Source organism: Vombatus ursinus, unplaced genomic scaffold (assembly GCF_900497805.2).
Source record: "Vombatus ursinus unplaced genomic scaffold, bare-nosed wombat genome assembly UNPS02011767.1, whole genome shotgun sequence".
Taxonomy (NCBI): domain Eukaryota; kingdom Metazoa; phylum Chordata; class Mammalia; order Diprotodontia; family Vombatidae; genus Vombatus; species Vombatus ursinus.
In genome coordinates this window covers 1,402,867-1,430,403 of record NW_020951545.1, presented here as the reverse complement: position 1 = coordinate 1,430,403, position 27,537 = coordinate 1,402,867, and the positions used below count along the sequence as shown (strand labels likewise).

At 38.7% G+C, this 27,537-nt stretch overlaps 1 protein-coding gene and 1 pseudogene across 1 annotated transcript in view; one reads left to right on the top strand and one right to left on the bottom strand.

Moving 5' to 3' along the window:
* Positions 1-27,537, top strand: part of TMEM67 (transmembrane protein 67) — an 83,094-nt gene that overhangs the window by 33,997 nt on the left and 21,560 nt on the right. The window contains 6 exon segments of the mRNA XM_027856962.1: positions 4,931-5,054; positions 8,136-8,241; positions 11,792-11,848; positions 11,942-12,040; positions 14,518-14,616; positions 14,854-14,940. Of these exon segments, the coding sequence (XP_027712763.1) occupies positions 4,931-5,054; positions 8,136-8,241; positions 11,792-11,848; positions 11,942-12,040; positions 14,518-14,616; positions 14,854-14,940 (572 nt within the window).
* Positions 19,325-25,000, bottom strand: LOC114039272 (annotated as a pseudogene).

Here is a 27,537-nt window from a genome sequence, read left to right as displayed (position 1 = left end):
TGTGTGTGTGTGTGTGTGTGTGTGTGTGTGTGTGTGTGCGCGCGCCAATAAATAGTCAGTAAACATTTGTCAAACTCTTACCATGTGCTAGACACTATGCTAAGTGCTGGGAATACAAAAAGAGGCAAAAGGCAATCAAGGAGCTTACAATCTAATGGAAGAGATAATAAGCAAATATGGATAAACAAGTTAGCTGCAAGCTAAGTAGGAAATAATTAAGAGAAGGAAGTTACTAGAATTAAGAGAGTTGGGAAAGATTTCCTGCAGAAGGTGGAATTTTAGTTGGGACTTGAAGGAAACCAGGAGGTTCAGATGAGGAGGGAGGACATTCCAGGCCTGGGGGACAGATAGAGAAACTGCCCAGACACAAGAGATGGAGTGTCTTATTGGGGAACAATAGGGAGGGAGGCCAGTGTCATTGTATCAAAGAGTACATGGCAGGGAGTAAGATATAAAAAGACTGGAAAGGTAGGAGGAGGCTAGGTTATGAAGAGCTTTGAGTGCTAAACAGAACATTTTGTACTTTCTCCTGGAGGCAATAAGGAGCCACTGGAGTTTATTGAGTTAAGAATGGTCATGGTGGGGCATATGCTTTATCACTTTAATAACTGAATGGAAAATGGATTAGAGTGGGGGAAAGACTTGAGGCGGGTAGGCTCACCAGCAGTTATTGCAGTAACTATTGCAGTGTGAATAGGGCCTGCACCAAAGTGGTGGCAGCGTCAGGGAAGAGAAGGGGGGAATATTGGAGAGGTGTTGCATAGGTGAAATTGACAGGCCTTGGCAACAATTTCAGAAAGGGGTGGGAGTGGGTGAAAGATAGTGAGATATTGAGGAAGTTGTCAGCCTGAGGGACTGGGACAGTGGTGTTGCCCTTTGTAGTAATAAGGAAGGCGTGGGGGTTGGAGGAAGATTTAGGAGGAAAGATAATATGACTCTTGCTTTGAGCATGTTGAATTTAAGATGTCTACTGGGTATTCAGTATGTCTGATGTCTGAAAGACAGTTGGAGATACAAGATTGGAAGTCAGCAGAGAGGCTGGTGCAGGAAAGGTGAATTTGAGAATCATCAGCTTAAAGCTTGTAATTAAATCCTTGGGAGCTGATGAGATCTTCAAGTGAAGTAGTATAGAGGGAGAAGAGAAGAGGGTCTAGGAGAGAGCCCTGTGAGAGACTTCTGGTCGGAGGGCATGATCTAGATAAGGATCCAGCAAAGGAGACTGAGAAGGAGTGGTCAGATCTAGGAGAACGGCACCAGAAGAGGAGACCCAGGAAGAGAATGGTGTCTGGAAAACCTAGAAAGAAAAGACTATCAAGGAAGAGAGGATGAGCAACAGTGTCAAAGGCTTTAGAGAGATTGAGGAGAATGAGGACTGAGAAAAAGATTTAGCAATTATGAAATCATTGGTAACTTTGAAGAGAGCAGTTTCAGTGGAATGGTGAGGTTGGAAGCTAGATTATAAGGTGTTAAGACTGTGAGAGGAGAGGAAGTGGATGCACCTATTGTAGATGGCTTTTTCAGGGAGTTTAACCACAAAAGGCAGAAGGGGATATAGGACCATAGTTAGCAGTGATAGAAGGATCAAGTCAAGGGTCCTTCTTTGAGGTTAGGGAAGATATGGCCATATTTGTAGGCAGGGGAGAGGGAGAGATTGAAAATAAGTGATAGAGTAGAGTCAGTCTGTGTGTGTGTGTGTGTGTGTGTGTGTGTGTGTGTGTGTGTGTGTGTGTGAGTGTGTGTGTGTGTGTGTGTGTGTGTGTGTGTGTGTGTGTGTGTGTGTGTGTGTATTATAAGATGAATGGATGCTATAGTTTGTCCATCCAGTTGCATATCATAGCCTAGACAATAAGCACCCTTCATTCACTTGGTTTTCCCTGTGTGGATAGTCAGGACAAACTATTTTGGGTGATTGTGGATCTCATCTAGGAGGCTCCAAAGGCTTTTGGGTCTTGATGCAATTAGGAGAATTAGAGTGTTCTTGAAAAATGTTAGCTGTGTCATACAATTCAAGGAATCCTGTATAATTTGGATATATGTATGTTTCATACTTTATTGGAGAAATGCCATTAAGGCAGTATTTTGCTCTACTGGGTCAAAAGCTTTTTATAGTCAACAAATAATACGTACCATGGAATCTTGTAGTCTCTGCATTTAAAAAACAGTTATGTAATAGTTAAAGAATTTGGATTCAAATTCCAGTGCTGCTACTTACTACCTCTATGGCCTTGTGAAAATCTCTTAACCTACGTGGGCATCAGTTTCATCTTCTCTGGGAGTTGGACAGATAATGAAGTCTCTTCCATCACAAAAATCTGTGAACTGTGGACCTGCAAAGTTTATTTTAATACCCTCATATGATCTTGATGTTCATGTAGATTATTTTTATTAAAATTTTACATAAATAGAAAGGAGTTGTATATATTAGTGTCATGGTCTCTTTTTTAGAGAATTTTTCCATAATTTTGGCATTTTTACCTCCTTTAGATACCTTGAGAATCAATTCATAACACCTTCAAATTTTATCACCTCTAGTATAAACCTCTATCAGAATCTGCTAGTTCTAAGCTCACTGCCTCTGCCATCTTTATCCTTTTTAGTTGTTTTTGTCTCTTTGTTATGGCAGTTGATTTACATTGGTTTACTTTCCTTATGAATTATTATAATTAATGTCAGTGTCCCTATTTAAATAGGTCACGTTGTAGCTTTAAATTCATATCATATTTTTTTCTTATTTTTATTCCTTTACTTTCTTATTTTTTATCATTCCTCTTATAGTTAGTTGTTGCATTTGAGATTTTAATAAAAGAGTAACTAAGGCAAATCTCTGAGCAAGATAACATTTATTAGCAGGGGCATTCTACCTGTCAATAAATGGGTCAGTGTCTTGCCTCCATTAATGCCAAAGACCCTGAGCAAAAGGACAATTCCCCTTTTATAGGTTTTGGGGAGTACAGAACAAAGAAAAGAACAGAGTAGATGACATCTTGAGATTGAGGGCAACATGATAGGTTACAGAGCTGAGGTGCAGGGAACAACATAATTGGTTTGAAGTTTGGTCATGGGGGCTAGCAACGACACCCTCCCTCTTCTCTTGTAGATTAAGAAGTGCTCATTGTTTGAGTCCAGGTGTGACATAATGGCCCAGACTTTAGAACAGCAAAACATGCATCTTTGAAGGGTATTTTGGTAGAATAAAGATATCAGGGCCAAACTCTCTTTCTGTTCACACATTCCCCAAGGTTACACTTACACATGCTGTGTGACCCTGGGCAAGTCACTTAACCCTGTTTGCCTCTCAGTGCCTCTTCTGTAAAATGAACTGAGGAAGGAAGTGACAAACCACTCTAGCATCTTTGCCACAAAAATTCCAAATGGGGGCATGAAGAATCAGACACAACTGAAAAACAACTGAACAACAACAGAAAATGACTCAGTACAGCAAAATGTAGCCTTTAATATTTTTTTTCAAACAAGTTTTTTTTTCATGTATATGTTAAAATGCTACCTACACATCTATAGAAGTAGCTTTGCTTGAGGGTTGTGCTCATGCTGACAGTGCCAGTGTTGGGCTTGAGGACCTAGCCTCTTTACAGGGCACAGGCCAAGAAGGGTTTCTTACCTGTTTCCTCAAGCCATCCAGAGCATCCCATGGACAGTGTGACATTGTCTGCTTGCAGAGAACTCCGGAGTATCTCATCTCATCCTTGCCAACAGGGAGTCCAGACTACTGGAGCAGGGAAGCAGGGTGCCTAGTACAGAACAGGTGCTATGTGAATGCATGGTGAATAGTTCATTTTAACAAAACATTTGATGAAGAGTCTTGAGCTGTTCTCCTGGATAAGGTGGATGTAGGGACATGTAGTAGTAACATGGATTCAGAACTAGTTAATGGCCAGACCACAATTTAAGTATTCATGGCTTGGGTTTATTTTGGGTGGGAGGGGACTAGACCCGTAATTTATTGGTGTAGGGAAATCTCGCTGCGGAAACTCCCTATACCAATACAGATCGGTACCTTTTGTGCAATTTAGAGTCTTACAGAGGTGCCTAGAGCAGGGGCATCAAACATTGGCCCTGGGCCAGAAACAGATTAAAATGTAATTGGGAAATATTTAACAAAATAAAAAAATACAATATACCATAAATAATATTAATATGTGGCTTGTCACCACAGATCCTTAAGTATAGGTAGTAGCCACCCCTGGCCTGGAGCCTTGAGAGATTAAGTGACTTACCCAGATTACATAGCCAGCATGTGCCAGTGGCATAACTTGAACCCAGGCCTTCCTGACTCCAAGCCTACCATCTGTTGTACTGAGCTTGGAAGACCATCTGGTTAGACCCTTCATTTTACGGTTAGGAAACTGAGGCGGAGGGAAAGTGACTTGCCCAAGGTAAAGTAACCTTAGTAGAATCAAGATGGAAGTATAGGCACTCTGACTCCACATTCAATACCATTTATATTTGTGAACTGCTTATTTAGCACTGTGCCTGGCATGTAGGAGGCACTTCATAAATGCTTGTTCTCTTTCTCCTCTTCTTTCCTCCATGTATTTTGTAAGCACTGCAGTGCTTTCAATGACCTTAAACACCTCACTGTCATATGAACCCATCTCTTTAGGATCAGTTTTCTTCTGGTAATTGCTAGATGGATCTGAATTATGGAACCCCACAGTTGGGAAAGAAACAAAGTGACAGGTTTCTCAAAGAACAATGGAAAGATGCATTCTAGTTGTGCTGGTCTGACACTTTTACCAGCTTCTCTAGGGATGAGCTGGAGATATTCCTGGAGTAGGACTGGTATCTCTTTAGCTGGGAGACTAGCAAGTGAGCACTTAGACCAGTGAAGTCACAGGAGTACCAGAGTATAAAACTAAAGTGTCTTTGTTCTTTTTTTTTTTCTCCTTTCTCTTCTTTTTGGACAACAAAGATGGCAGCTCTGCCAAGTGGCTCCTGACTCGCCGCCTGTTCTTGGTAGATACATTAAGTGGACGAGAAAGTGATTTAGGGAATCAGCCAAGAGTAATTCGAATTGCCGCCAAATTAAGAATGAGGTGAATAAATGTCTGATATTATACTTGTTCCTGGTTGTGTTGTATGTAGCACAAGAAGCGATGCCCAGCAATCTCAGGGGAAAATAATTGACATTGATGAGTAATAAGGTTTATGGCCTCAGGTGTACATCTAGCTCAATACAGAGTAACAGTTACAAATTGAAATTGGAATTCTAACTCAAGTGGATTTGATGATCTCTTGGGTGCCAGTCAGACTTGGTAGAATAGGATTAATTATTGAAGTAGGGCTATGAAGGGGTATAATTTACTCAAAAGAAACAGGTCTAATAGAATGAGAAGAGCAACTATACACGAGGAATTAGATAATTGTAGTATCCACAGACCTCAGCAACTGAGTTAAGAGTGCCAGAACCATGGCTTATTTGTATCTCCCATGGGAGTGTGATATAAAGAGCCAGTATCAGAACCAGCAAGACCTGGGTTTAAGTCTTGTCTCTAATACATATTGGCAAGTCACTTTGCCTCTCTCACTGCTCTAGGCAACTATCTAAGATTGTCAGTTGTAGAGAAGGTGCCACTGGTATTGGTAGAGGGAGATTGCCTACCTGGGAAATAACAGTCCCTGCCCCGTGTCCCATTGAACCTAAAGGCATACACTGAATGTAATAGATGCCTATGAAATGTTAGTTGTATAATTGATTGAATTATATTATTGTAAAAGTATACTTAGACTGCCCCAAAAGATGGAAACTACAGACAGTGCTTTGCAAGTACATCTGACCAAACTATTTCTAGCCTTTCAGCTAATTGCTAAAAATCTGATTCTTTAAAAATTGGTTATGAAAATGATAAGGTATTGACTTTCTTTACTGCTTGTTTTGTCCCTCATCAGGTAGAAAACAATGTAGAAATTGTTATTCTTCACTTAATCTGACCAATAAGAAAGAAACAGTTGGTAATGTGAAAGTGATAGGAACTTTTGGGAAAAGTGACCTTGTCGTCTTGGGGTTCATGTTAGTGAAAAGGGAACATTGGGAACATCGTATCCTAGACTCTTGAACAGCAGATTGGTTAAAAAAAAAATTAAGAGAAAGAATAGTAATCCTGGAAACTCTTAATAGTTATGACTGTCAAGAATGTGAGATGAAATACCTCCTATACAATTACAAATAGTACTTGAGAAAAAAAAGTAGAAAGATCTATAAAAAAGAGTGACTGTGATGTACGCATTTTAAACTAACATAAAAAAGATGGAAAGGAAGGCACTTAAATAAATATAGAAGAGCAACACAACTCTATCAAGAAGGTAAAAGTCTAGAATGAGAAGTTTGCAAATAATAAAACACCTCTCCCCTCCCCCAACCTAAAGATAACAAAGGGGGCTTTCAAAAAATCTTGGAACAAAAAGATCAAGGAAGGGAGTAACCCACTGTTTGGGATGATGGTAGAATGTCAACTAATGACCAAAAAAAAGGTGGAGCTATTTAACATTAAATTCCATCTTCTCCAGCTAGGAGAGTAGTCTTCAAACTGGACAATGTAGAATAGGTATATAAGAGAAATTGAAGTCTAGGCTAGGTAAAGAGTTAAGAAGAGAGCACACCTCACTTCAAGTGAGTCTCTAGGACCAAATGAAATCCTGTATATCTAACCTTATATCCGGTTTTTGATAAAATTGTTAGATTGGCAAATCAAGGGAAAGTCATAAATATAGTATATGTTGGTTGTAGCTTTATTTTTTGACATAGTGTGCCCCACCATTTCTTTGTAAATAAGATGATGAAGTATGGACTCGATGATAGATTTTTTAGCTAGTTAGAACAAAAGGTATGAGAACCAAAGTTAGAACCTAAGGATGCTACTTAATTGCTCAACAGAAACAGATCTCTAGTGAAATACTAGTCATGTATCAATGACTTAGATAAAGACAGGAGTCATGAATTTGTAACCTCCAGGTGCTTCAAAGCTAGGAGGGAGGAATAGAAGAGGTCAAATTAAAGGATCAAAATTAAAAGTCATCTTACTAGGCTAGAATGCTAAGTTGAAACCAGCAAAATGAAATTTAGTTGGAATAAAAGTAAGGACTAGATTTAGGTTTGGAAATAGATTACATGAGTATGTGATGGGGAAATATATAAAAAAAGGATTCAAAGTCTTAGTTGACCATATATTTAAAATAAAGCAAAAGAATGAAAGTTACTTCAGAATGCTAATATAATGTTAAAGTACATCAAGTGAGATTAGCATATGAGAGCACTTTGCAAACCTTGGAGCATGATATAAATGTAAGCTACTATTATTGTTGTTGTTATTTTATTACATTAATAAAAGTAGTGTCTAGTTTATGCGAAGTCATAGTAACAGTTGTACTCTCCCATAGTCAAACTGCATCCTGAGTACTATGTTGAATTCTGGGTGCCACATTTTAGGAGGGTTACTGACAACACATGGAACCAGCTGGACTAAATAATTTCCAAGATCACTCACTCATTTTAGGAGGGTAACTAACAACACATGCTCAAGTATACATGCACATACACACACAGTATTGGCCAGGATGGTATGGGGTCTGAAATTCATGTCATAAGTTATCACTGTACACTAATCATGGCTTAGCCATATGAAAGTAGGTTGAAGAAATAGAAGATGTTTAGCCTGTGTAAGGAAAGACACAATAGTTATCTTCAAATACTTGAAGGTCTGTCACATAAAAGATAAAGGAGACTTGTTCTTTGTTGCTCTAGATTGCAGAACTGGTACTGGTGGTAGAAGTTACAGGGGGTAGATTTTAACATAACAGAAGAAAGTACAGTACTTTCTAAGTAGAGTGGTCTGGCAGTAGGACAAGATGTCTCTGGGTAGTGAGCTCCCTGTCATTGGAGGGGATCATCAGTCAAAAATGATTCTGAAGAGATTTGTGTATTGGATGAGTGATTGCATTATACTTTTAAGGTCCCTTCCAACTCTAAAATTCTTTGAAATAGTCTTAGTAAAGTATTTACCAGGCAGCTAGGTGGTGCAGTAGATAGAGGACCGAGCCTAGAGTCAGGACGATGAGTTTATTTTGTGTTTTGTTCCCCTATATATTTACCAATTAGAATTTTTTTTTCTTTTCAACAGTATTTGCCTTGCACCCAATACCGATAGTGGAAACATTTATCCCCCTCTAATTACTGTTGCCTACCAGGATGTTGAGATCCAGGATCCAGATCGCCAGTCTGTGATGGTGAGTTCTTAACTTAAGCTCTCCTAACAAATGTGTTTCTAAATGTCCAGAATGCAAATCCAGCCTCAGAACCTATCCATGTAACCCTGGGCAAGACACTTAACTTCTCAGCCTCAATTCCCTCATCTATGGAATGAGAATAATAATACTAGCACCTACCTCCCAGGGTTGTTTTAAGGAGATATGGTAATATTTGTAAAGTGCTTTGCAAACCTCAAAAGTGTTGCATAAATGCTGGCTGTTATTATTATGGCAGAAAACTCATCAAATCTTTTTCAAGCTTCAAATAGGTACAAATATAAATTATATTATCTGTACTACTTGTGGGAAGTAGTGCTATTCCATCTTGGCCCTCTGCTCAGTTCTTGATAACATCTTTATAGTGGTCTACTGGTCATCTAGGGCCTGCTCTTCCGGCCCTAGACCAGGAATAAATGGAACTGTCTTTCAGGTTAACACGCAGGCAGTCTGAGGTGTGGTATACTTCTTTTCCCCATCCTTCTTTCTCTACCTTCTTTTTTTTCCTGTTACCTACTCACTATCTTTCCTTTCTCATTTAAGTTCACATTCTCATTGGGGAAGTTGAGCACAGAAGTAATTAGTTGTTTTGGCTTAAAAGCCTTTTTCTGGTGACATGAAGTATAGGGAGAGAACTCAGTGAGCCTCTGAATCTCTGCTTCTTAATCTGCAAAATGAACCAGCGGGACTAAATAATTTCCAAGATCACTCATTCTGAGTTCTCAGTCCTGTGATTCTAAGTCTCTTAATTTTGGGAGATTCAAAGATGCTAGAGGATGCATTGTAAAAGATTGAGGATTAGAAGGGACCATTATCATCAGCAGGTTGGTTTAAAGTTGCAGGTGCAGATTTTCAGTCAAAAGGAAAGACTCCCTAAGACTTAGCACCATCTAAAGGAGGTAGAGGTCTTCCCAGTACTAGGTGGAAGGAAGCTAGATGATACTATAGGAGGCACTTCCTATTCAAGTGTGGCCTGGGTTAGGTGATTTCTGAGGTTTCTTCCAGCTCTGTGATTCTTCAATTCCATCTTCTGTTCTATTCTTCATGGTTGATCATGTAGCCTCTGCTTAAACACATCTAGTCACAGGGAGCTTGTCACCTTCTGAGGCAAGGTGTTAATTTTCAGATGCCTCTAATTTCTAGTACATTTCTCTTTTTCATTAAACCAAAATCTTTCTCACTATAACTTCCATCTATTCATTGGTTTAGTTGGGCCTTTGGAAGTATTTAGAATCTATCTATATCTGCTTTCCTATGATGGCCCAAGGGCAACTAGGTGGCACAATGGATAGAGTGCTGGCCCTGGAGTCGGGAGGACCTGAGTTCAAATTTGGTCTCAGATACTTACTAAGCTGGGTGACCCTGGGCAAGTCTCCCTCAATTCCTCATCTGTAAAATGAGCTGGAGAAGGAAATGGTCAAAGCACTTCAGTTTTTTTGCCAAGAAAATCCCAAATGGGATCCCAGAGAATTGTACATAACTAAAAACGACGAAACAACAATGTGACGGCCCTACAAATATATGTAGATAGCTGCTATACCCGGCCTAGTATTTTCTTTTGATTAGATAACACTCCATGTGAAACATTATTCCTTCCACTGTTCTTCTCATGACATGATTAAAGGAACTCTCTTTTTTCTACTTACCCTTCTCTGGATATACTAGTTTTTCACTGTTCTTAGCTTGTGTTGTATAGAACTGGACACAGTGCCACAAATGACTGTCTGGTGTAGAATACAGTGGTAATATCTTCTTCCTTTCTCTGGATAGTCTGTTACTGCAGCCTAAAATTTCAGTAGCTTTTTAAAAATAACCTTATAATAAGGGTTTATATTGAGCTTGTGGCTAATCCCAGAAGGAAAAAAAAAAAACCTAAGCTCATTTTTTTCCGCCACGTGAACTATTGTTATTGTCGTTGTTACTAAGCCATGTTTCCCCTAGTCAGTACTTGGCATAACCATTTTTTAAAAGCCAGTATTTTATACTTGTTAAATTTCACTTCACTTCAGTTCTCATGACCCATGCTTAGATCCATGCTCCAAACTTTTTGATATTATACTGATTTCTGATTCTGTCCCACAGTGCATTGCCTTTTCTTTTGTGCTGTGTATCAGCCATAAATTTAAAAAAGAGGGACAGGACATAAATTCAGTTTAGTGTAGATAAGATCATGATAAATGCTTGAGAGGTATGTACAATTATCTGAGAAAGTTCTGAGGAGAGAAATAATTTCCATTTGGGGAATGTGAATGACCAGGGAAAATTGAGTTCAAATCCTGACTGCTACTTTTTACTATATGACCTTGCCTAGTCAGTCTATCAGTCTGTATTTATTAAACACCTTCTGTTTGCCAGGTACCTTTTAGGTGATGGAGATACAAAGACAGGAAAAAACCAATCCCTGGCCTTGAGGAGCTTACTGCATTCTATTGGAGGAAACAACATATAAGGCTATTTAAAATATCCTTAGGGAAGTTTTATTGCCTTAGGGAGGCAGGAGCAGCTGGAGGGACAAAGAAAGGGTTACTGTAGAAAATAGTTGTTGAACTAAGGATTCTAAGAGATAGAAGTGAGAAGGAAATATGTTCCAGGAATGAGGGACAGCTTGTATAAAAAGCACGGAGATGGGAAATGGGTCTTATTTGAGAAGCATTAAAAAGGCTATTTTGGCTAGACAATGAAGGGAGTAATGTGTAGGAAGGCTGTAAATGGAGGTTGGAGCCAGCTTATGGGGACTTTCCATTGTCAACCAGAGGAGTCTGTGTTTGATCCCAGAATGAGCAATTGGAGTTTACTGAGCTAGGGAGTGTCATGGTCAGACCCTTGTTTGAAGAAAATCTTGGCCTCAGTTTCCTCATAAGTCAAATGAATGGGCTGTGCTAAATGATCTGCTGAGGCCCTTCCAGGCTTAAATGCAAGAATCCTACAAGAAGATGGCATTTATGTCAGGTTTCCAAGAATTGGTAGGATTTCAAAAGTGGAAATGTAATACTGTGACATTTTGAACCAGGTATTGTGTGGCTAGTGATAATAATTTTCTTTTCTGAATGTTCAAAGGTGTATTTAAGGATTTATTATGAATAATACACTTAGAGAACAATCTATTCATGAATAATATAATAATACTAACAACTAGCATTTATATAGCACCTATTATGTGCCAGGCACTGTAATAAAGGCCTTTACAAGTGTTATCTGCTATTATCATCCCCATTTTATAGATGAGGAAACTGAGGCAAAGGTTAAGTGACTTGTCCAAGGTCACATAGCTAGTATGTGTTTGAATTCAGATCTTCCTGACTTCAGGCCCAGAACTTAATCTTACTGTGCTACCAGCTGCCTATATCAACATATCAACTATATTAGCATTTTGGTTGTAAGTGTATTGATAATTCATTTTATTTATATTTATAAATATATGTTCATATATAGTATGCTTTTCTAATGCTGAATATATCATTAAGATAAAAGCAATATGTTTTATATATCAGTTAAATTAATTTTGTGGGCTTTTTTTTTTTTTAAATATCAGGTTTCTTTCTCAGTCAGATATGAAATGGACCAAGAAACAGCACATACCCAAACTAATGTGAGTTAATATTGTCATAATTCTTGGGAGCTTTTTGGAGGGTGTTATAAAAGAGATTATCTAAATTCTAAAAACATTAACTCTTTTTTTTAGATTTCATTGGGTGTATTGGGGGGGCTGGCAGTTCTATGGTCTCTTTTAAAGACTGCAGGATGGAAGAGACGCATAGGAAGTCCTATGGTTGACTTGCAGGTATGAAACTTTGTCGTTTTAGAAATGTTATGTTCTTTTAAATATAAATCTTTTATATAATCATTTTCTCCCAGACAGCTGGAAGAAGGTGAAGATATGACTTAATAGGTTACAAATTCTTTGAGACCAACGACTTTGTTGGATTATTTTTGTATCTCAGGTCAAAGTACAATATAGCACATGTAGTATGCACTTAAATTAAAAAAAAAGGGGATTTGTAAATGAGAGAATGAGTGACTTGGGACTTGGGATACTTACTGGAAAATGAAAAGCAAGATTTTCACACTAACTTGGAGTTTGTTTCTATTATAATGGATTTGAATTGAAATTGGTGCTCTTCCTGATCTCAGTACACTTAGTTTATACCTTAAATATTTACTGGTGGTATAATTATTTCGTTCTTTTATTTATTAGGATTACCTTGGTCTGGACCTTGACAGGACCTTAACTAGCTTCCATTGTGGTGAAAGTAGAGAATAAAAATGAGACTAGGTATTTTATTTTACATTGAACTAGCCTATATTAGAAAAGGTAGTTGTAGGATAGAAAGAAAGGGTGTAATAAATAAACCTAGTTCGTTATGAAAAACTCAGGAAGTGTTCAGCTAAGGAATGAAGTGTTAAAAAAAATATTTTGGGTTTGTTTTCAATTTGGAATCCATCTTTCCATAGAAGTGGTGTTGTAAGGGGTGATATGATTTTAGAACCACACCCCTCATCCTCCAAAAGCCCATGTAAGCAAAGATGTACCTCTACTAATCCTTCTTTAATATCTCATTGAAGTGTGGAGCATTAGCTTTTTAATTTCCCAACATCCTTGAAAAGCTTTGAGTATTAGCCCAGTGATAAATTATATGACTGCCTTCTGAGGACCAACCTGTTAAGGTTGGAGAAGCTTCACATGACCAGGCTTGCTGCAGGGAGATGAATGTTTTGGCCATCCATCTGTGTTAAAGACTGTCTATCAGGTTGTAGGAATGCAGCACTCTGTGTCAGCAGAGGGCATACCTGTGCCAGTGAGTGCATGGTTCCTTCATAACTGAAATAAGTATAGTTCCCTTAGAACTTCACTACCATGTAAAACACTCTCTATGGGAAAGATGTGTTCAGAGTTTCATCATAGGATGTTAGAAACACATCATGTGCAGTTGCAGCCCTGGCAGCTGGAGAAGAGATTACTGTCCATGTTTCCCCCACCCACACTACTTCACTTGCCAAGAAGCGGGCATTCCCCTGTCTCCAGTCTGCTAGTAGTGGTTCCTATGGCCTAGGTCAGGGACTCTCACAGGGTTTGGGGAGGAGGAGTCATGGGAGTGGAATGGAGCCAAAGTGGAAGCAGTATGGAAAGAAGGAAAATAGAGAAATGTTCAGCAGCTGCTGGGAGAGGAGAGTCCTAGTAGCAATATGGCCAGAACAACTGTTCCTACTTAAGAAATATAAACTCTTCTCTTTCTCCCTCTCCATCTTCTTTTCTCTTTTCTTTTCCTTGCCCTCTCTCTTCTCTTTTCTAGCTGCTGGAGGCAGTTAGGTGGTACAGAAGATAAAGTTCTGTTCTGGCATCAGAGTTCAGATCTAGCTTCAGACACTTACTAGCTGTGTGACTGTGGGCAAGTCACTTGTTTGCCTCAGTTTCCTCACCTTTAAAATGGAGATAATAATAGCACCCCCACTGCTAGGACTGTGATGAAAATTAAATGAGGTATTTGTAAAGCACCTAGCACGAACCTGGCACATAGTAAGCACTTAATGTTTGTATCCTTCTTTCCTCTCTCTCTTTTTCCCTCTCTCTCCCCCTCCCTCTCTCCCTCCTCTTCTCTTTCTTCTTCCTCTCTTTCCTCTTTTTTCTTCCCCCTCTTCTCCCACCTTCCCTCTCTCCCTCTACAATCTGGCTCATTTCTACATTTCCAGCTTTATTTCCAGCTACTCCCCTTCATGTTCTGTGAGTTCCAGCCAAATTGGCCCTGTCATGTTGCCCAATTATTCTGCCTCTTGCTTCTAGTTTCTTTTTGTATAGACTGTCCCCTACAGCTGCCATGTTTCCCTTTACTTTGTCTCTTGGACTTCTTGACTCAGGTGTTGCCTTCTACAAGAGGCCTTCCGTGCTTCCCCATTGTTAGGGCTTTCCTTGACAAAGCTGCTTAGAACTTACCTTGTACTTAACTGTATATTCAGTTACACATATCTACATTGTTCTTCTCTGCCTAACTCCAAGTAGAATATAAGCTCCTTGAGGACAGGGGCTGTTTTGTTTTTGTCTTTGTATCTTTGGTGCCTTGCATGTAGGAGGTATTTAGTAAATATTGAATTGAATTAAGGGATGTATATAAAGTAGATGAGCTTAGGGTAAACATATTGTAAACGTACAGAATATTTTGTTTCTTAAAATGATGGTATGATTAGATTGAAGCCTATTAGTATATGTTTCCTTAAATATCATTTAATTTTCTCAATAGCTGTATTTTTTTTAAATACTTACAGACAGTTATGAAGTTCTTGATGTACTATGCTGGAGATCTAGGTAATGTTTTCTTTATCATCGCTACGGGAACAGGTCTTTACTGGCTAATTTTTTTCAAAGTAAGTAAGATTTTTACATCATACTTAACCTGCGTGCTCTCAGAGTAACTTTGTTCAGCTGTATTTATAAATGATTCTTTTTCTTTCTTTGGTTCATTCCTACCCAGAATGTTGTTTATTGCATTTAGTGAATGTGTCATTTTTTTTCTTCCTTTTCAGTTTCACTGAGCATCTATTATATTTAGTGTCAGAAAGGGTAAGAACATGCTGTTTATAACCTCATAATTTTCCTTCTAGGCACAGAAGGCTGTTTCTGTTTTGTTACCAATGCTAGGCCAAGAGGAAAACTTCGTCATTTATGTGGGGTGTGCTTTTGCCTTAAAGGTAAGTTTTTTTAATTAATTTATTAATTTTTAGTTTTCAATATTCACTTCCATAAGACTTTGAGTTCTAAATTTTCTCACCCCTCTCTCTTCTTCCCCAAGACAGTGATATAGGCTCTACGTATACATTCATATTAAACATATTTTCACATTATTCATGTTGTAAAAAAAAATTAGAACCAATGGGAGGAACCATAAGAAAAAACAAAACAAAGCACACACACACAAAAAGAGAGCAAATAGTATGCTTCGATCTGCATTCAGACTCCATAGTTCTCTCTCTGGATGTGGATAGCATTTTCCATCATGAGTCTTTTGGAGTTGTCTTAGATCCTTGCATTGCTGAGAAGAGCTAAGTCTATCAAAGTTAGTGATCGCACAGTGTTGTTGTTACTGTGTACAATGTTTTCCTGGTTCTGCTCACTTCACGTAGCATCAGTTCATATAAGTCTTTTCAAGTTTTTCTGAAATCTGCCTGCTCATCATTTCTTATAGCACAATAGTATCCCATTACATTAATATACCACAATTTGTTCAGCCATTCCCCAGTTGATGGGCATTCCCTTAATTTCCAATTCTTGGCCACCACAAAAAGAGCTGCTTTAAATATTTTTGTACATGTGGGTTCTTTTCCCATTTTTATGATCTCTTTGGGATACAGACCTAGAGGTGGTATGTGGTATTGCTGAGTCAAAGTTTTTGTAGCCCTTTGGGCATAGTTCCAAATTGCTCTCGAGAATGGTTGTATCAGTTCACAACTCCACCACCAATGCGTTAGTGTTCCAGTTTTCCCACATCTTTTCCAAAATTTATCCTGTTTTATCATGTAAGCCAATCTGATAGGTATGATATGGTACCTCAGAGTTGTTTTGATTTTCATTTCTCTGATCAGTAGTGATTTAGAGCATTTTTTCATATGACTATAGATAGCTTTACTTTCTTCATCTGAAAACTGCCTGTTCATATCCTTCGAAAAGGTAAGTTTTAAAAGAATTTTTTTGCTGGAGTCCAGACTTATAATTCCAATAATTTAGGAAGGTCCTTGTGGGGCAGATTCCCTTGTCTTACAGATAGATCTCCAACAATTTGACCACTCATCTTAGAGAGTTTTCTAAGATGCAGAGAAGTAAAATATTTTGCCTAAGTTCACACAGCTAGTGTGTGTCATGGCTGAGACTGGAACTGAGACCTTTCCCACCCTGAAGCTGGCTTTCTAGCTCCCTTGTCATGTGGCCTCTTTGAAGATAGGGGTGGCTAGGTGGTGCAGTGGATAGAGCACCCTCCCTGGAGTCAGAAGGATCTGAGTTCAAATCCGGTCTCAGACCAGATACTTGACACTTACTTAGCTGTGTGACCCTGGGCAAGTTACTTAACTCCATTGCCTAGCAAAAACAAACCAAAAAAAAAAAAGATAAGCTTTCTAAGAAGAGCGTGTTTAATTTTAGATAAAGGGACTGATTGTAATGTAGTAGAGGAAAATGACAGGGATGGACACTAGATTCATGATTTCATTGATATGGGGAGCTCACATGTGAGGAAACTCTACTAATGCAAATCAGTATCTTCTCTGCACCTTATAGTCCCACAGAATTGTCTGACTGAGCCTTTCTGGCTTGGAGACTGGCACATTATCCACTATCCCACATTGCCCTTCTTCACTAAATTAGTAACTATCTTTAAACCAAAAAACTCTAAAAGAAAAATTTGCTTTATTTGTCATAGTTAGAAAGGTCCTTCTACAAAAATGTTTTAAATAATTTTTTAAAGAAGTAATGATAGTAGTTCAAATGGATACAGTTGTATCATGTGGATTATATCATGCCTGATGTATTCATTCATGAATCCTCTTAGAACAGAATTTCTTTAAAGTAAAATCTGTGTTAAAAAACACATACAAAGGGGCAGCTAGGTAGCGCAGTGGATAGAGCACTGGTCCTGGAGTCAGGAGGACTTTAGTTCAAATCCAGCCTCAAACACTTGACACCTACTAGCTGTGTGACCCTGGGCAAGCCACTTAATCTCGATTGCCTCACTCCCTCCCAAAAAATACAAAAATCGTTTATAAATAATGTGAAATATTATATTTGCATGCATTCTTAAAGAAGCATGACATCAACACCTCTAGGCACCACTTATTTTTTTGCTTGCCCAATTAAAGATAGAAAAGTCAGACTAGGCTGACATATAAAATCTATAAAATTCATTTTCTTGGTCCTGAGTCACACATTTTTCCTGGCATCCCTTTTGGATACTTCAGGTGCCAGATTACCACATATTTTCTTTGGCTCCCTCCCTTTTTCAAAACAGGAAATAATCTGATATTACTCATTTCTCACTCATCTTTTTCTTTTTAAAAATAATACATGTTTTATCTCTGTCTTTTTAAACATCACTGTCATTTCCTCAATTATTCCCACCTTACTCTCTTCCATAAAACCCCCCTTTGCAATAAAGCATAGTCATCCTAAAACAGACCTTCATATTGACCATGGCTGACAATTACAGTCTACCACCCCTCCGTCAAAAAGTGGGAAGCATATCTTCCCTCTTGGTCTTGTGAATAAGGAAATTCTTCTCTCTTGACTTCTCTGTTTCATTTAAAACTTGTTCATTCCTCTTCCTGGATGCTCTGACTTCCCTTGGCATTTGTGACACTGCCCTTTTCCTAGTTTTCCTCTGCCAGTCTAACTATTACTTCATGGGCCTCTTTTTAGGATCATCATAAATTCCCCGCATCTCTCCTCCTCACCTGAAAGAATGAGGGCACCCCAGGGCTCTGTTTCTCTCTATAGACCCTTCTCATCTCCTAGGTATTCCACCTGTTCCCATGGGTTCATTTATTATCTCCACGTAGATGGCTCCTAAATCTACATATCAATCAGCAAGCTTTTATAATGCTTTTACTACACTGTGCTGGGCACTGAGGATATAAAGACAGAAATGGAAGCCCCTGTCTTCAAAAAACTTACATTCTGTCGTGGGGAAACAACACATAACTCCCTCCTGAGCTCTGGTCCCACACCACCAGCTCTTTCTGTTGGGCATATCTACTTAGTGTCTAACAGGCATCTCCAATTCATCACATCTAAAAGAGAACCTGTTGTCTTTCCCCCAGTCCAGTCCCTCTTCCTTCCTTCCTTCCTTCCTTCCTTCCTTGCTTCCTTCCTTCCTTCCTTCTTTTGTGGATTCGGTGCAAAATTTTTATTTCAGAGCTTAACAATTATAGATCCTTGTATACATTTAGTCAATCAAGAATCAAACCTCAGTTTAAGCCACTGTATCTATATGTTGAAACAAAAAAGCATACTTCATATAAAAATTCTCAAGGGCTTCTTACCATAAGGAAATAATTAATGATGTTAAACTATCTTGTACAGTGAACATCATAAATTGCAAAGTCAGCATTTCATATTACTGATTTTATTCATTAACTTTTTTGTTTTTCTTTTTAATTTAAATATTTTTTCCAACTTACATGTAAAAATTTTTAACATTGGTTTTTTAAAATTTTGAATTCCAAATTCTCTCCCTTTCTCTATTCCCTCCCCCTCATTGAGAAGGCAAGCAATTTAATATAGGTGCTACATGTACGTTCATGCAAAACATGTTTCCATATTAGTCATGTTGTAAAAGAAAACACAAACAAAAAATCCCAAGAAATATAAAGAAAGTAAAAAAAAACAAACAGTATGCTTTGATCTATATTCAGACTCCATCAGTTCTTTCTCTGGAGTGAATAAGGAAATTCTTCTCTCTTGACTTCCCTGTTTCATTTAAAACTTTTTATCATAAGTCTTTCAGAATTATCTTGGATCACTGTTTTGCTGAAAATAGCTAAGTCATTCACAATTGATCATCATACAGTATTGTTGTTATTGTGTACAGTGTTCTCCTTGTTCTGCTCACTTCACTTTGTATCAGTTCATATAAGTCTTTCTACTTTTTTTAAACTGTCCTGCTTGTCATTTCTTATAGCACAGTATTACAATCATATCCCGCAACTTGTTTAGCAATTCCCCAATTGATGGACATTCCCTCAATTTTCTATTATTTGCCAACACAAAAGAGCTGCTATAAATATTTTTGTGTAAATAGATCCTTTTTCCTTTTCTTTTTTTATTTCTTTAGAATACAATCTAGTAGCGGTATTTCTGGGCCAAAGGATGTGCACTGTTTTATAACCCTTTGAGCATAGTTCCAAATTGCTCTCCATAATGGTTGGATCAGTTCACAACTCTATCAACTATGCATTAACTTTTAAAAACAACTATAGTTGAATATTACAGCAGAAAAAAGAATGGTAGTGAGTGTGTTAAGACAACTTTAGCTCTTTACTCATTCACTATTGCTCATAAAAGTCAGTGAAGAGTATTCGTTGGCCCCCATTAAGAGGTTTGACATTGAACCCCACCTCTGGGATGGTGCTTATCATCCTCATAAGCTTCTCTCTTGGAGATGGGTCAAAGTTTACCAATTCTACCTGGTCCATTTCTTTGGTCTCCTCTAATTCTTTCTTTCAGACAGTCACTTTTCCAACAAAGATATGTTATCTGATAAAAGAAAGCCATTCTCTGGGAAGTTTACCTTAAATTCAGTTATTAGAATTCCTTTCTCATAAGGTTGGCGATAAATTGGCATACCTTCATTCAGCACACATTTGATATCTCCATGTTTAACAATCTGACCAAGGCGAGAAGTAATGACCATAGTTTTACTATAAGGGTTGATATTGGTTTCTGAAAGCTACACAATGTTTCTACCAACTAGATATCCATACACATGAAAAGGTTATTTTTGGGTCCTATAAATATACCATTAGCCTTCTGATTCAAAACAATGATAATATCTCCTGGCTCCTAGTCACCTTCACCATGAAATGTTATCTTCTGACCATCTTTCATGCCCTAGTCAATATGAATGTCCAGAATCTTTTTCTCTCAAACAGTTTTTCTTCCATTACAGCTTTTACATCTGTCTTTAGGATTGATTTGTTTCCCATGCCCTTGGCATTCCATGCAAACTGATTGAATTTGCTGAACCATTCCAGGTCCTATCTGATGAATTCTTGTTTGTATTCTAGTACCTCTGCAATTTGGACAGCATTCTACAGCTCTTTTCTTACCACTCCATCATTCACATTTATCACAAATTACATTCTTTTGCAAAGCCAGTTTTCTTGTTGCACCATTATATAAATCTTCTAAGATCACCAATAACTGATGAATAGCATTTTACCTCTCTGTTCCCTTTTCATTCTTCTGCCTCATCCAAAAAACATATCAAAGATATCCATTGGAGAACTAAAGCAAAAGGGGTTTGTTCTCCACTTTTGTCAAATAAGTCTCTTTTCTTTGCATCAGAAAGCACTTCATAAGCTTGAGGAATCTGAACTTTCTCCTTTGTTTGGATTCTTATCTGGGAGGTATTTCAAGACTAGTTTTCTATATGCCTTGTTTAGTTTTTTCTGGGAGCAATGAATTTTACCCCAAAACATCAAAATAAGTCATTTCCTGTAGAACCATTTTCTGTAGCTGGGGAGTGACACTTGCAGTGTGCCGGCTCTCAAAATACCCATGTCTGGGGGGAGGGAGGGCGAAAGGGGACTGCCCAGGAGCTGGTTGGGATATTGGGGGAGCAAGTGGAAGAAACACGAGATTGGGGGAGGGTGAGTTCTTGTGCTCTAAGCTTGGGCAGCTACAGAGGCTGCTATCTTCCACTTCTCACTGGTATCTGGAAAATTCTGCCAACTTTTCTGTTTCTGTCAAGGGCATCACCATCTTTCCATTTATTCCAGGTGCCTTCCCTGGAGTTAACTTCTCTTGTTTTTCTACTGCCACTGAATATCTTACATCCATTCCCTTTTCCCTAGTCATAAATACTACCCAAGTCTAGGCCCTCATCACATTTCACAGGGGCTTTTTCAATAGCCTTCTAATTGGTGTCTCTGCCTCCAGTCTTTCTCTTTTACATCCTGGCCTTCTGACTGTTGATAGAATCTTCCAAAGCACAAAAACATAGGTATGATCCTGTCAGTCCCTTGCCTAGTAAGATACAGGTGTTTTGTGTTTTCCCTGGGATAAAATACCAACTCCCCTAGCATTTCAAGCCTTTAAAAAATTTGGTTCTGCTATACTTTTTAGACTTACTTCATGTCATTCCCTCCCTAAAACTCACTATTTGGGCCAAACTAGCCTATTTACTGTTTCTCCAGCGATTCCATAAATTGTATCTTTGCACAGGCTACCACCATGCCCAGAATGTACTCCCCATTAACTGTTGTGGTTTTTTTTTTAATGTTTAGCTTCCTTTAATAATCACTTTTAAGGTGCAGCTTTATATATGAAACCTTTTCTGATCTCTTCTGGTCCTCCCTCCCCCATTATTAATGGTCTACCCCTTTTCTACCTCTTACTTTGTATTTATCCATAAACATGCTACAGGCCTACCTTAGAGTGTAAGCTTCTTTAGGTTAGGGAGTTCTGTTTTTATCTTTTTATGTTCAAACCTACTACAGTACTTGTACTTTTTTGGGGGGGATCCATGCCTGAGGGATTTCCCAGCTGTGGAAACTCCATCTGCCAGTGCAGATCCCCAGCTGTTCTTCAGTATGGGGTCTTAGAAGTCTGGGGCACTGACAGGTTAATTGACTTGCCTATAGTCACACAGCCATTTTATATCAGAGGTAAAATTTGAACCCAGGTTGTCTGGATGTTAAGGCCTGCTCTGCAACCCATCCACTATGTCATGAAGCTTCTTTCCACAGAGTTGTGTTAATTCATTAAAGTTAGCAATTTGTGCACAAGAGGAACTTCATAAATGCTTATTGAGCCAAATTGGATTTCTTGATGGATTTCAATTATACATAAATAATTTTCAGTATACTACCTCAACTACTGTTTGTATCTTAGGCTTTTAAACTACAGTTGTGAAATAAGCCCATACAAAAGTCCTATTCTCATCCTCCATCTTGGTGTGGAGTTAACCTTAGATTATGGAAACTTATGTCTACCCAGTGTGAGATCTGAAGCTTTCTAGTTGGCTGGAGAAGTGTCATATATTGACCTGGTCACAGATTTTGTTTACTGTTTGAAGACTAGCTTATTAATACAGAGAATGTCTGGCTTATAACCAGAAAGTTGGCCAAAAGTTGATGAATATTTTGGCCATTGTGACTTCTTTTTTTTGTGTGGTAATTTTTATTTATTTTTTTGTTTTCAACATTTACTTCCACAAGATTTTGAGTTCCAAATTTTCATCCCATCTTGCCCCTCCCCCCACCCCAAGATGGCATGCATTCCGAACACCCCTTCCCCTAGTCTGCCTTCCCTTCTATCCCTCTCCCCCCCTTCTCTTATCCCCTTCCCCTTCAATTTTCCTGTAGGGCAGGATGGATTTCTGTACCCCATTCCCTGTATTTCTTATTTCCCAGTTGAGTGTGAAAACATTTTTTTTTAAACATGTGTTTTTAAAACTTTGGGTTCCACATTTTCTCCCTTCCTTCCTCCCCACCCACCCTCATTGATAAGGCAAGCAACTAAATATAGGTTATAGATGTGCAGTTATGTAAAACACTTCCATAGTAGACATGCTGTGAAAAACTATTTCCCTTAATCCTATCCTACCCCCCCATTTATTCTATTCTTTCTTTTGACCCTGTCCCTCCTCAGAAGTACTTGCTTCTGATTGCCCCCTTTCCCAATCTGCCCTCCTCTCTATCATCCCCCTACTCTCTTGCCCCCCCCCCCATTTTCCTGTAGGGTAAGACAGATTTCCATACCCAATTGAGTGTGTATGTTATTCCCTCCTTAAGTCAAATTCTATGAGAATAAGATTCACTCATTCCCTCTCACCTTCCCCCATTTCCCCTCCACTGTTAAGAGCCTTTTCTTTTCTGTTTTTTTTTTGTGAGATAATTTACCCCATTCTACCTCTCCCTTTCTCCTTCTCCTAGTATAATCCTCTCACCCCTTAATTTTATTCTGCAGATATGACCCCTTCATTTTCAATTCACCCTGTGCCCTCTATCTATCTATCTATCTATCTATCTATCTATCTATCTATCTATCTCTATATATACGTACATATAATTTTTTCCCCTCCAACTACCCTAATACTGACAAAGGTCTCCTGAGTTACAAATATCATCTTTCCATGAAGGAATGTAAACAGTTCAACCATAATAAGTCTCTTATGATTTTCTCTTTCCTGTTTACCTCTTCATGTTCCACTTGAGTCTTGTATTTGAAAATCAAATTTTCTATTCAGCTCTGGTCTTTTCATCAAGAATGCTTGAAAGTCCTCTGTTTCACTGAATGACCATTTTTTCCCCTGCAGGATTATACTCAGTTTTGCTGGGTAGGTGATTCTTGGTTGCAATCCTATCTCCTTTGCCCTCTGGAATATTATATTCCATGCCCTGTGGTCCCTTAATATAGAAGCAGCTAAATCTGGTGTTATCCTGATTGTGTTTCCACAATACTTGAATTGTTTCTTTCTGGCTGCTTGTAATATTTTCTCCTTGACCTGAAACTCTGAAATTTGGCTACAATATTCCTAGGAGTTTTCCTTTGGGGATCTCTTTCAGGAGGAGATCTGTGGATTCTTTCAATTTCTATTTTGCCCTCTGGTTCTAAAATATCAGGGAAGTTTTCCTTGATAATTTCTTGAAAGATGATGTCTAGGCTCTTTTTTTGATCATGGCTTTCAGATAGTCCAATAATTTTTAAGTTCTCTCTCCTGGATCTATTTTCAAGGTCAGTTGTTTTTCCAATGAGATATTTCACATTATTTTCTAATTTTTTGTTCTTTTGAATTTGTTTCACAGTGTCTTGACTTCTCATAAAGTCACTAGCTTCCAATTGCTGTATTCTAATTTTTAAGGAAGCATTTTCTTCAGTAATCTTTTGGACTTCCATTTGTCCAGTTTTGCTTTTTAGGGCATTCTTCTCATTGGCTTTTTGGACCTCTTTTGCCATTTGGGTTAGGCTATTTTTCAAGGTGTTATTTTCTTCAGTATTTTTTTGGGTCTCCTTTAGCAAGCTGTTGACTTGCTTTTCATGATTTTCTTGCATCACTCTCATTTCTCTTCCCAGTTTTTCCTCTACTTCTCTTACTTGCTTCTCAAAATCCCTTTTGAGCTCTTCCAAGGCCTGGGATTGATTGATATTTTTCTTGGAGGCTTTGGATATAGGAGCTTTGGCTTCATTGTCTTCTTCTGGTTGTATGTTATGATCTTCTTTGTCACCAAAGTAAGATAATATAGTCTGACTTTTTTTGTGATGCTTACTCATGATCCCGGCCAATTCCTTGAGTTTTAAACTCTTTGTTAAGGTAAAAGTCTGCTTCCAACGTAAAGAATGTACTGTCCCAAGCTTTGGGGGTTTGTATAGCTGTTTTCAGAGATACTTCTAGGGACCTGTAAATTTTCAGTTCTTCCAAGGTGCTATAATAAAGGGAGAGTGTTTTCTCTCCACCGCCACAATAAGCTTCACCACGCCGGCACTCCTCCTTGCCCCAGGACCGCCCCTCAGAACTGTGACCCAGATCCAAGCATGGGCAAAGCAAGAGATTCCTGCCTCAGCCCTGGCAAAGAGATCCCTGCAATCCCCCTCTGATCAGCCACTTGATTCCCCCTCAGTCTGTGGGCCTGAAGCTCAGGAAACAGCCGCGGCCCCAGGGGTGGCTACGAACTAGCTCCTTCTCTCACCACAGTCACAGACTTTTCCCACTGACCTTCTAAGTTGTCTTTGGCATTCATGAGTTGAGAAGTCTGGAAACTGCCACAGCTGCCTGTGATTCAGCCCTCTGAGGCCTGCTCCAGGTTCTCTGCGGCCTGCGCGCTCATGCCAAACTGCGCTCCTCTCCCTGCCTAGCGCGATATACCTTTCTGATCAACCATCCAGGCTGTCTTTGGCTGGACGTTTGTTTCACTCTGTCTTTTTGTGGGTTCTGCTGCTTTAAAATTTGTTTAGAGCCATTTTTATAGGTATTTGGAGGGGTTTGGAGGGAGATCTCAAGCAAGTCACTGCTTTCCCTCCACCATCCTGGCTCCACCTGACCATTGCGACTTATGAAACAAAATCTGAAACGATCCTTGGCCCCCTGAAGTCTCCATTTGGACAATAACAATGATTGAGTGGTGAAAAAAAGACAGAAAGTGCTAAGAATAAGTTTTTAGAGAGTAAAAACAATTTAACTTTTGGTACTTTTAGTGTACAATCTCTGACCAGCAACTGAGTTGGCAGACTTGAGGAATTGAACATAGCCATTTTAACACTCTTTCCATAAATTAAATTCGGAAACATAAAGCAACTGCAGCTAAAAAGGATGGCTTTCATATTGTTCACAGAAAGAGAAATAAAGGTTTTATAGGAATTGGTTTCCTAATGTATCCAGAGAATACAAGAAATATCATTACCCAGGATATTTGGTCTTCTTTCTAAAGATATTTCCCAAATATAGACATTTCCAAATGCCTATCCTCTTCTCTACATATTCCTTTCCTTACTTTCAGTTATTCTTTCTCTGTGGATGATTATCTAATCCAAGTCTTCATTTCTAGTCCTGATGTCTTTTCCCAACTCTGGAATCAAATTTCCAACTATCTTAACCAAATACCTCTTTTTGGATATCCTGTTTGTATCTCCAACTCATCCTGTCTGAAGCCAAATCCATCTTCTTTCCTTGCAGTCAATCTTCGATTCTGCTTTAAAATTTCATGTCATTGTTAATGGTGTCATTACTCCTCTAGCTGTCCAATTTTAAAAACCTTTCATCTTTACTGCCTCATTTTTGTCCTCTTCCCTCATTCAGTCACTGCTGACATAACAATTTTGCTACCATACAACTCTGATTATGATTCCCTCAAAACCCTCCACTGATTCAGATTACTAACCAAATAAAGTCCAGACTCCTAAACATGACATCCTCCAATCTGTCCCCAACCTACCTTTATAATCTTATCTCCCATTTCTTCCTTCTTTCTTCTTCCTATCCACCCTTTGTTCTGGCCAAACCAAGCTACTTATGTTTCCTGAAAATGTTCTGTGCTTTCTTACCTCTGTCTTTACTCATGTCGTATCTTCTTAAAAGGTTCAAAATCCCTACTTCCACTATCCTCTTGCTACAATATCTCTGCCCATCAAGCCCAACCCAAATAAATCCTGCACCACCTTCTCCTGATTTCCTCAGTTGGAAGTGAGCTTTCTGTCTTTTGCGCTTCCCTAGCACTTTTTATAAAAATCTCTCCCGTAGCACTTAACCTTATTCAGCCTTACATTACAGTTATTTTTGTTGTTTAGTCATATCTGATTCTTGTGACCCCATGTGTGTAAGGTGGCATGGATCCAATTTGATACGATAGCCAGACCAGGATCCTGGCCATAAACACTCTTGCTGCGCTTGTCGTGTGCTGATAAGCTTAGCCTGTAAACACCCCCACTGCGCTTGCTATGTGCTGACACATCATTATATAACTATATTTAATGTAAACTTATGACCTTATTATTGACATGATGCCTTCTTTGTGTGCTTCTCCATAAATTAAATGTCCACTGGTCAGTAAGGATGGAATGCTGGGGATGTTGTGGGGGCAGATGAATGCCCCCCCCATCTCAACCTGCTGCCATCAAGAATAAAATAATGACTCCCTTACCTGTGGTCTCCACTGTTGTTTCTAATCTGCCCAGATCCAGAGTGAACCTGAAGGGAGCTGAGGAGCTCCTGGAATTTTCTTGGCCAAAATACTGGAGTGGTTTGCCATTTACTTCTCTAGTGGATTAAGGCAAACAGAGGTTAAATGACTTGCCCAGGGTCATATAGTTAGTGAGTGTCTGAGGTTGGATTTGAACTTAGGTCTTCCTGACTCCAGGTCCAATGCTGTATCCATTTAGCCACCTAGCTGCCTCTTAGTTATTTTTTAAGATACTGGATATCTCCTACTTGTTTGCAAGCTCCTTTAGGGCCAGGACTTGATCTTATTTTTCTTGGTGTCTCCCTTAGTGCTTTGCATTTAGTAGATGCTTAATAAATACTTGTTGAATTGAATTTAACTGTATGCAAGAAGATAGTAAAGGTATACTCAGCTGTTATCACAGAGAGTTAGGTAGACAATTTGTATTCTATTACTCCAGTGAGTAAATGTACAAAAATGACTTGAAAAGTCTATGGAGCTTTTGTTGTTAATAGTGTAAATATCAGCTAAAATAATAATTATTCTTCTTTCCTCCCTATCCCCCTCAGCTCTACATTCATATAACTGGATAAAGGGGAGAATTGTTAGCTGTTAAGCTAGATGGTCTGTATTGGTTGATGTACTGTCCTACCTATCTCTGCCCAGATGCATTCAGATGCATATTATGCCCAAATGCATAATCAGAAGAGTTAAAAACTTGATTTCACTTTAATGATGAAGTCAGGCTTTGGGGGGAGTATAAGAAGGGTGGGCATTTGTTGGCAGTACCTCCAGTGTCAAGACACAAGACTTGTCAACATAGAGCTCCATTCAAAGCTACCAGAGATCAACCAGAGACCTTGGGAGTATAGGGAAGGCATGTCCAGTGGAAAGTTCATTCTGGAGATAGTATCTATCTTAGAGAAA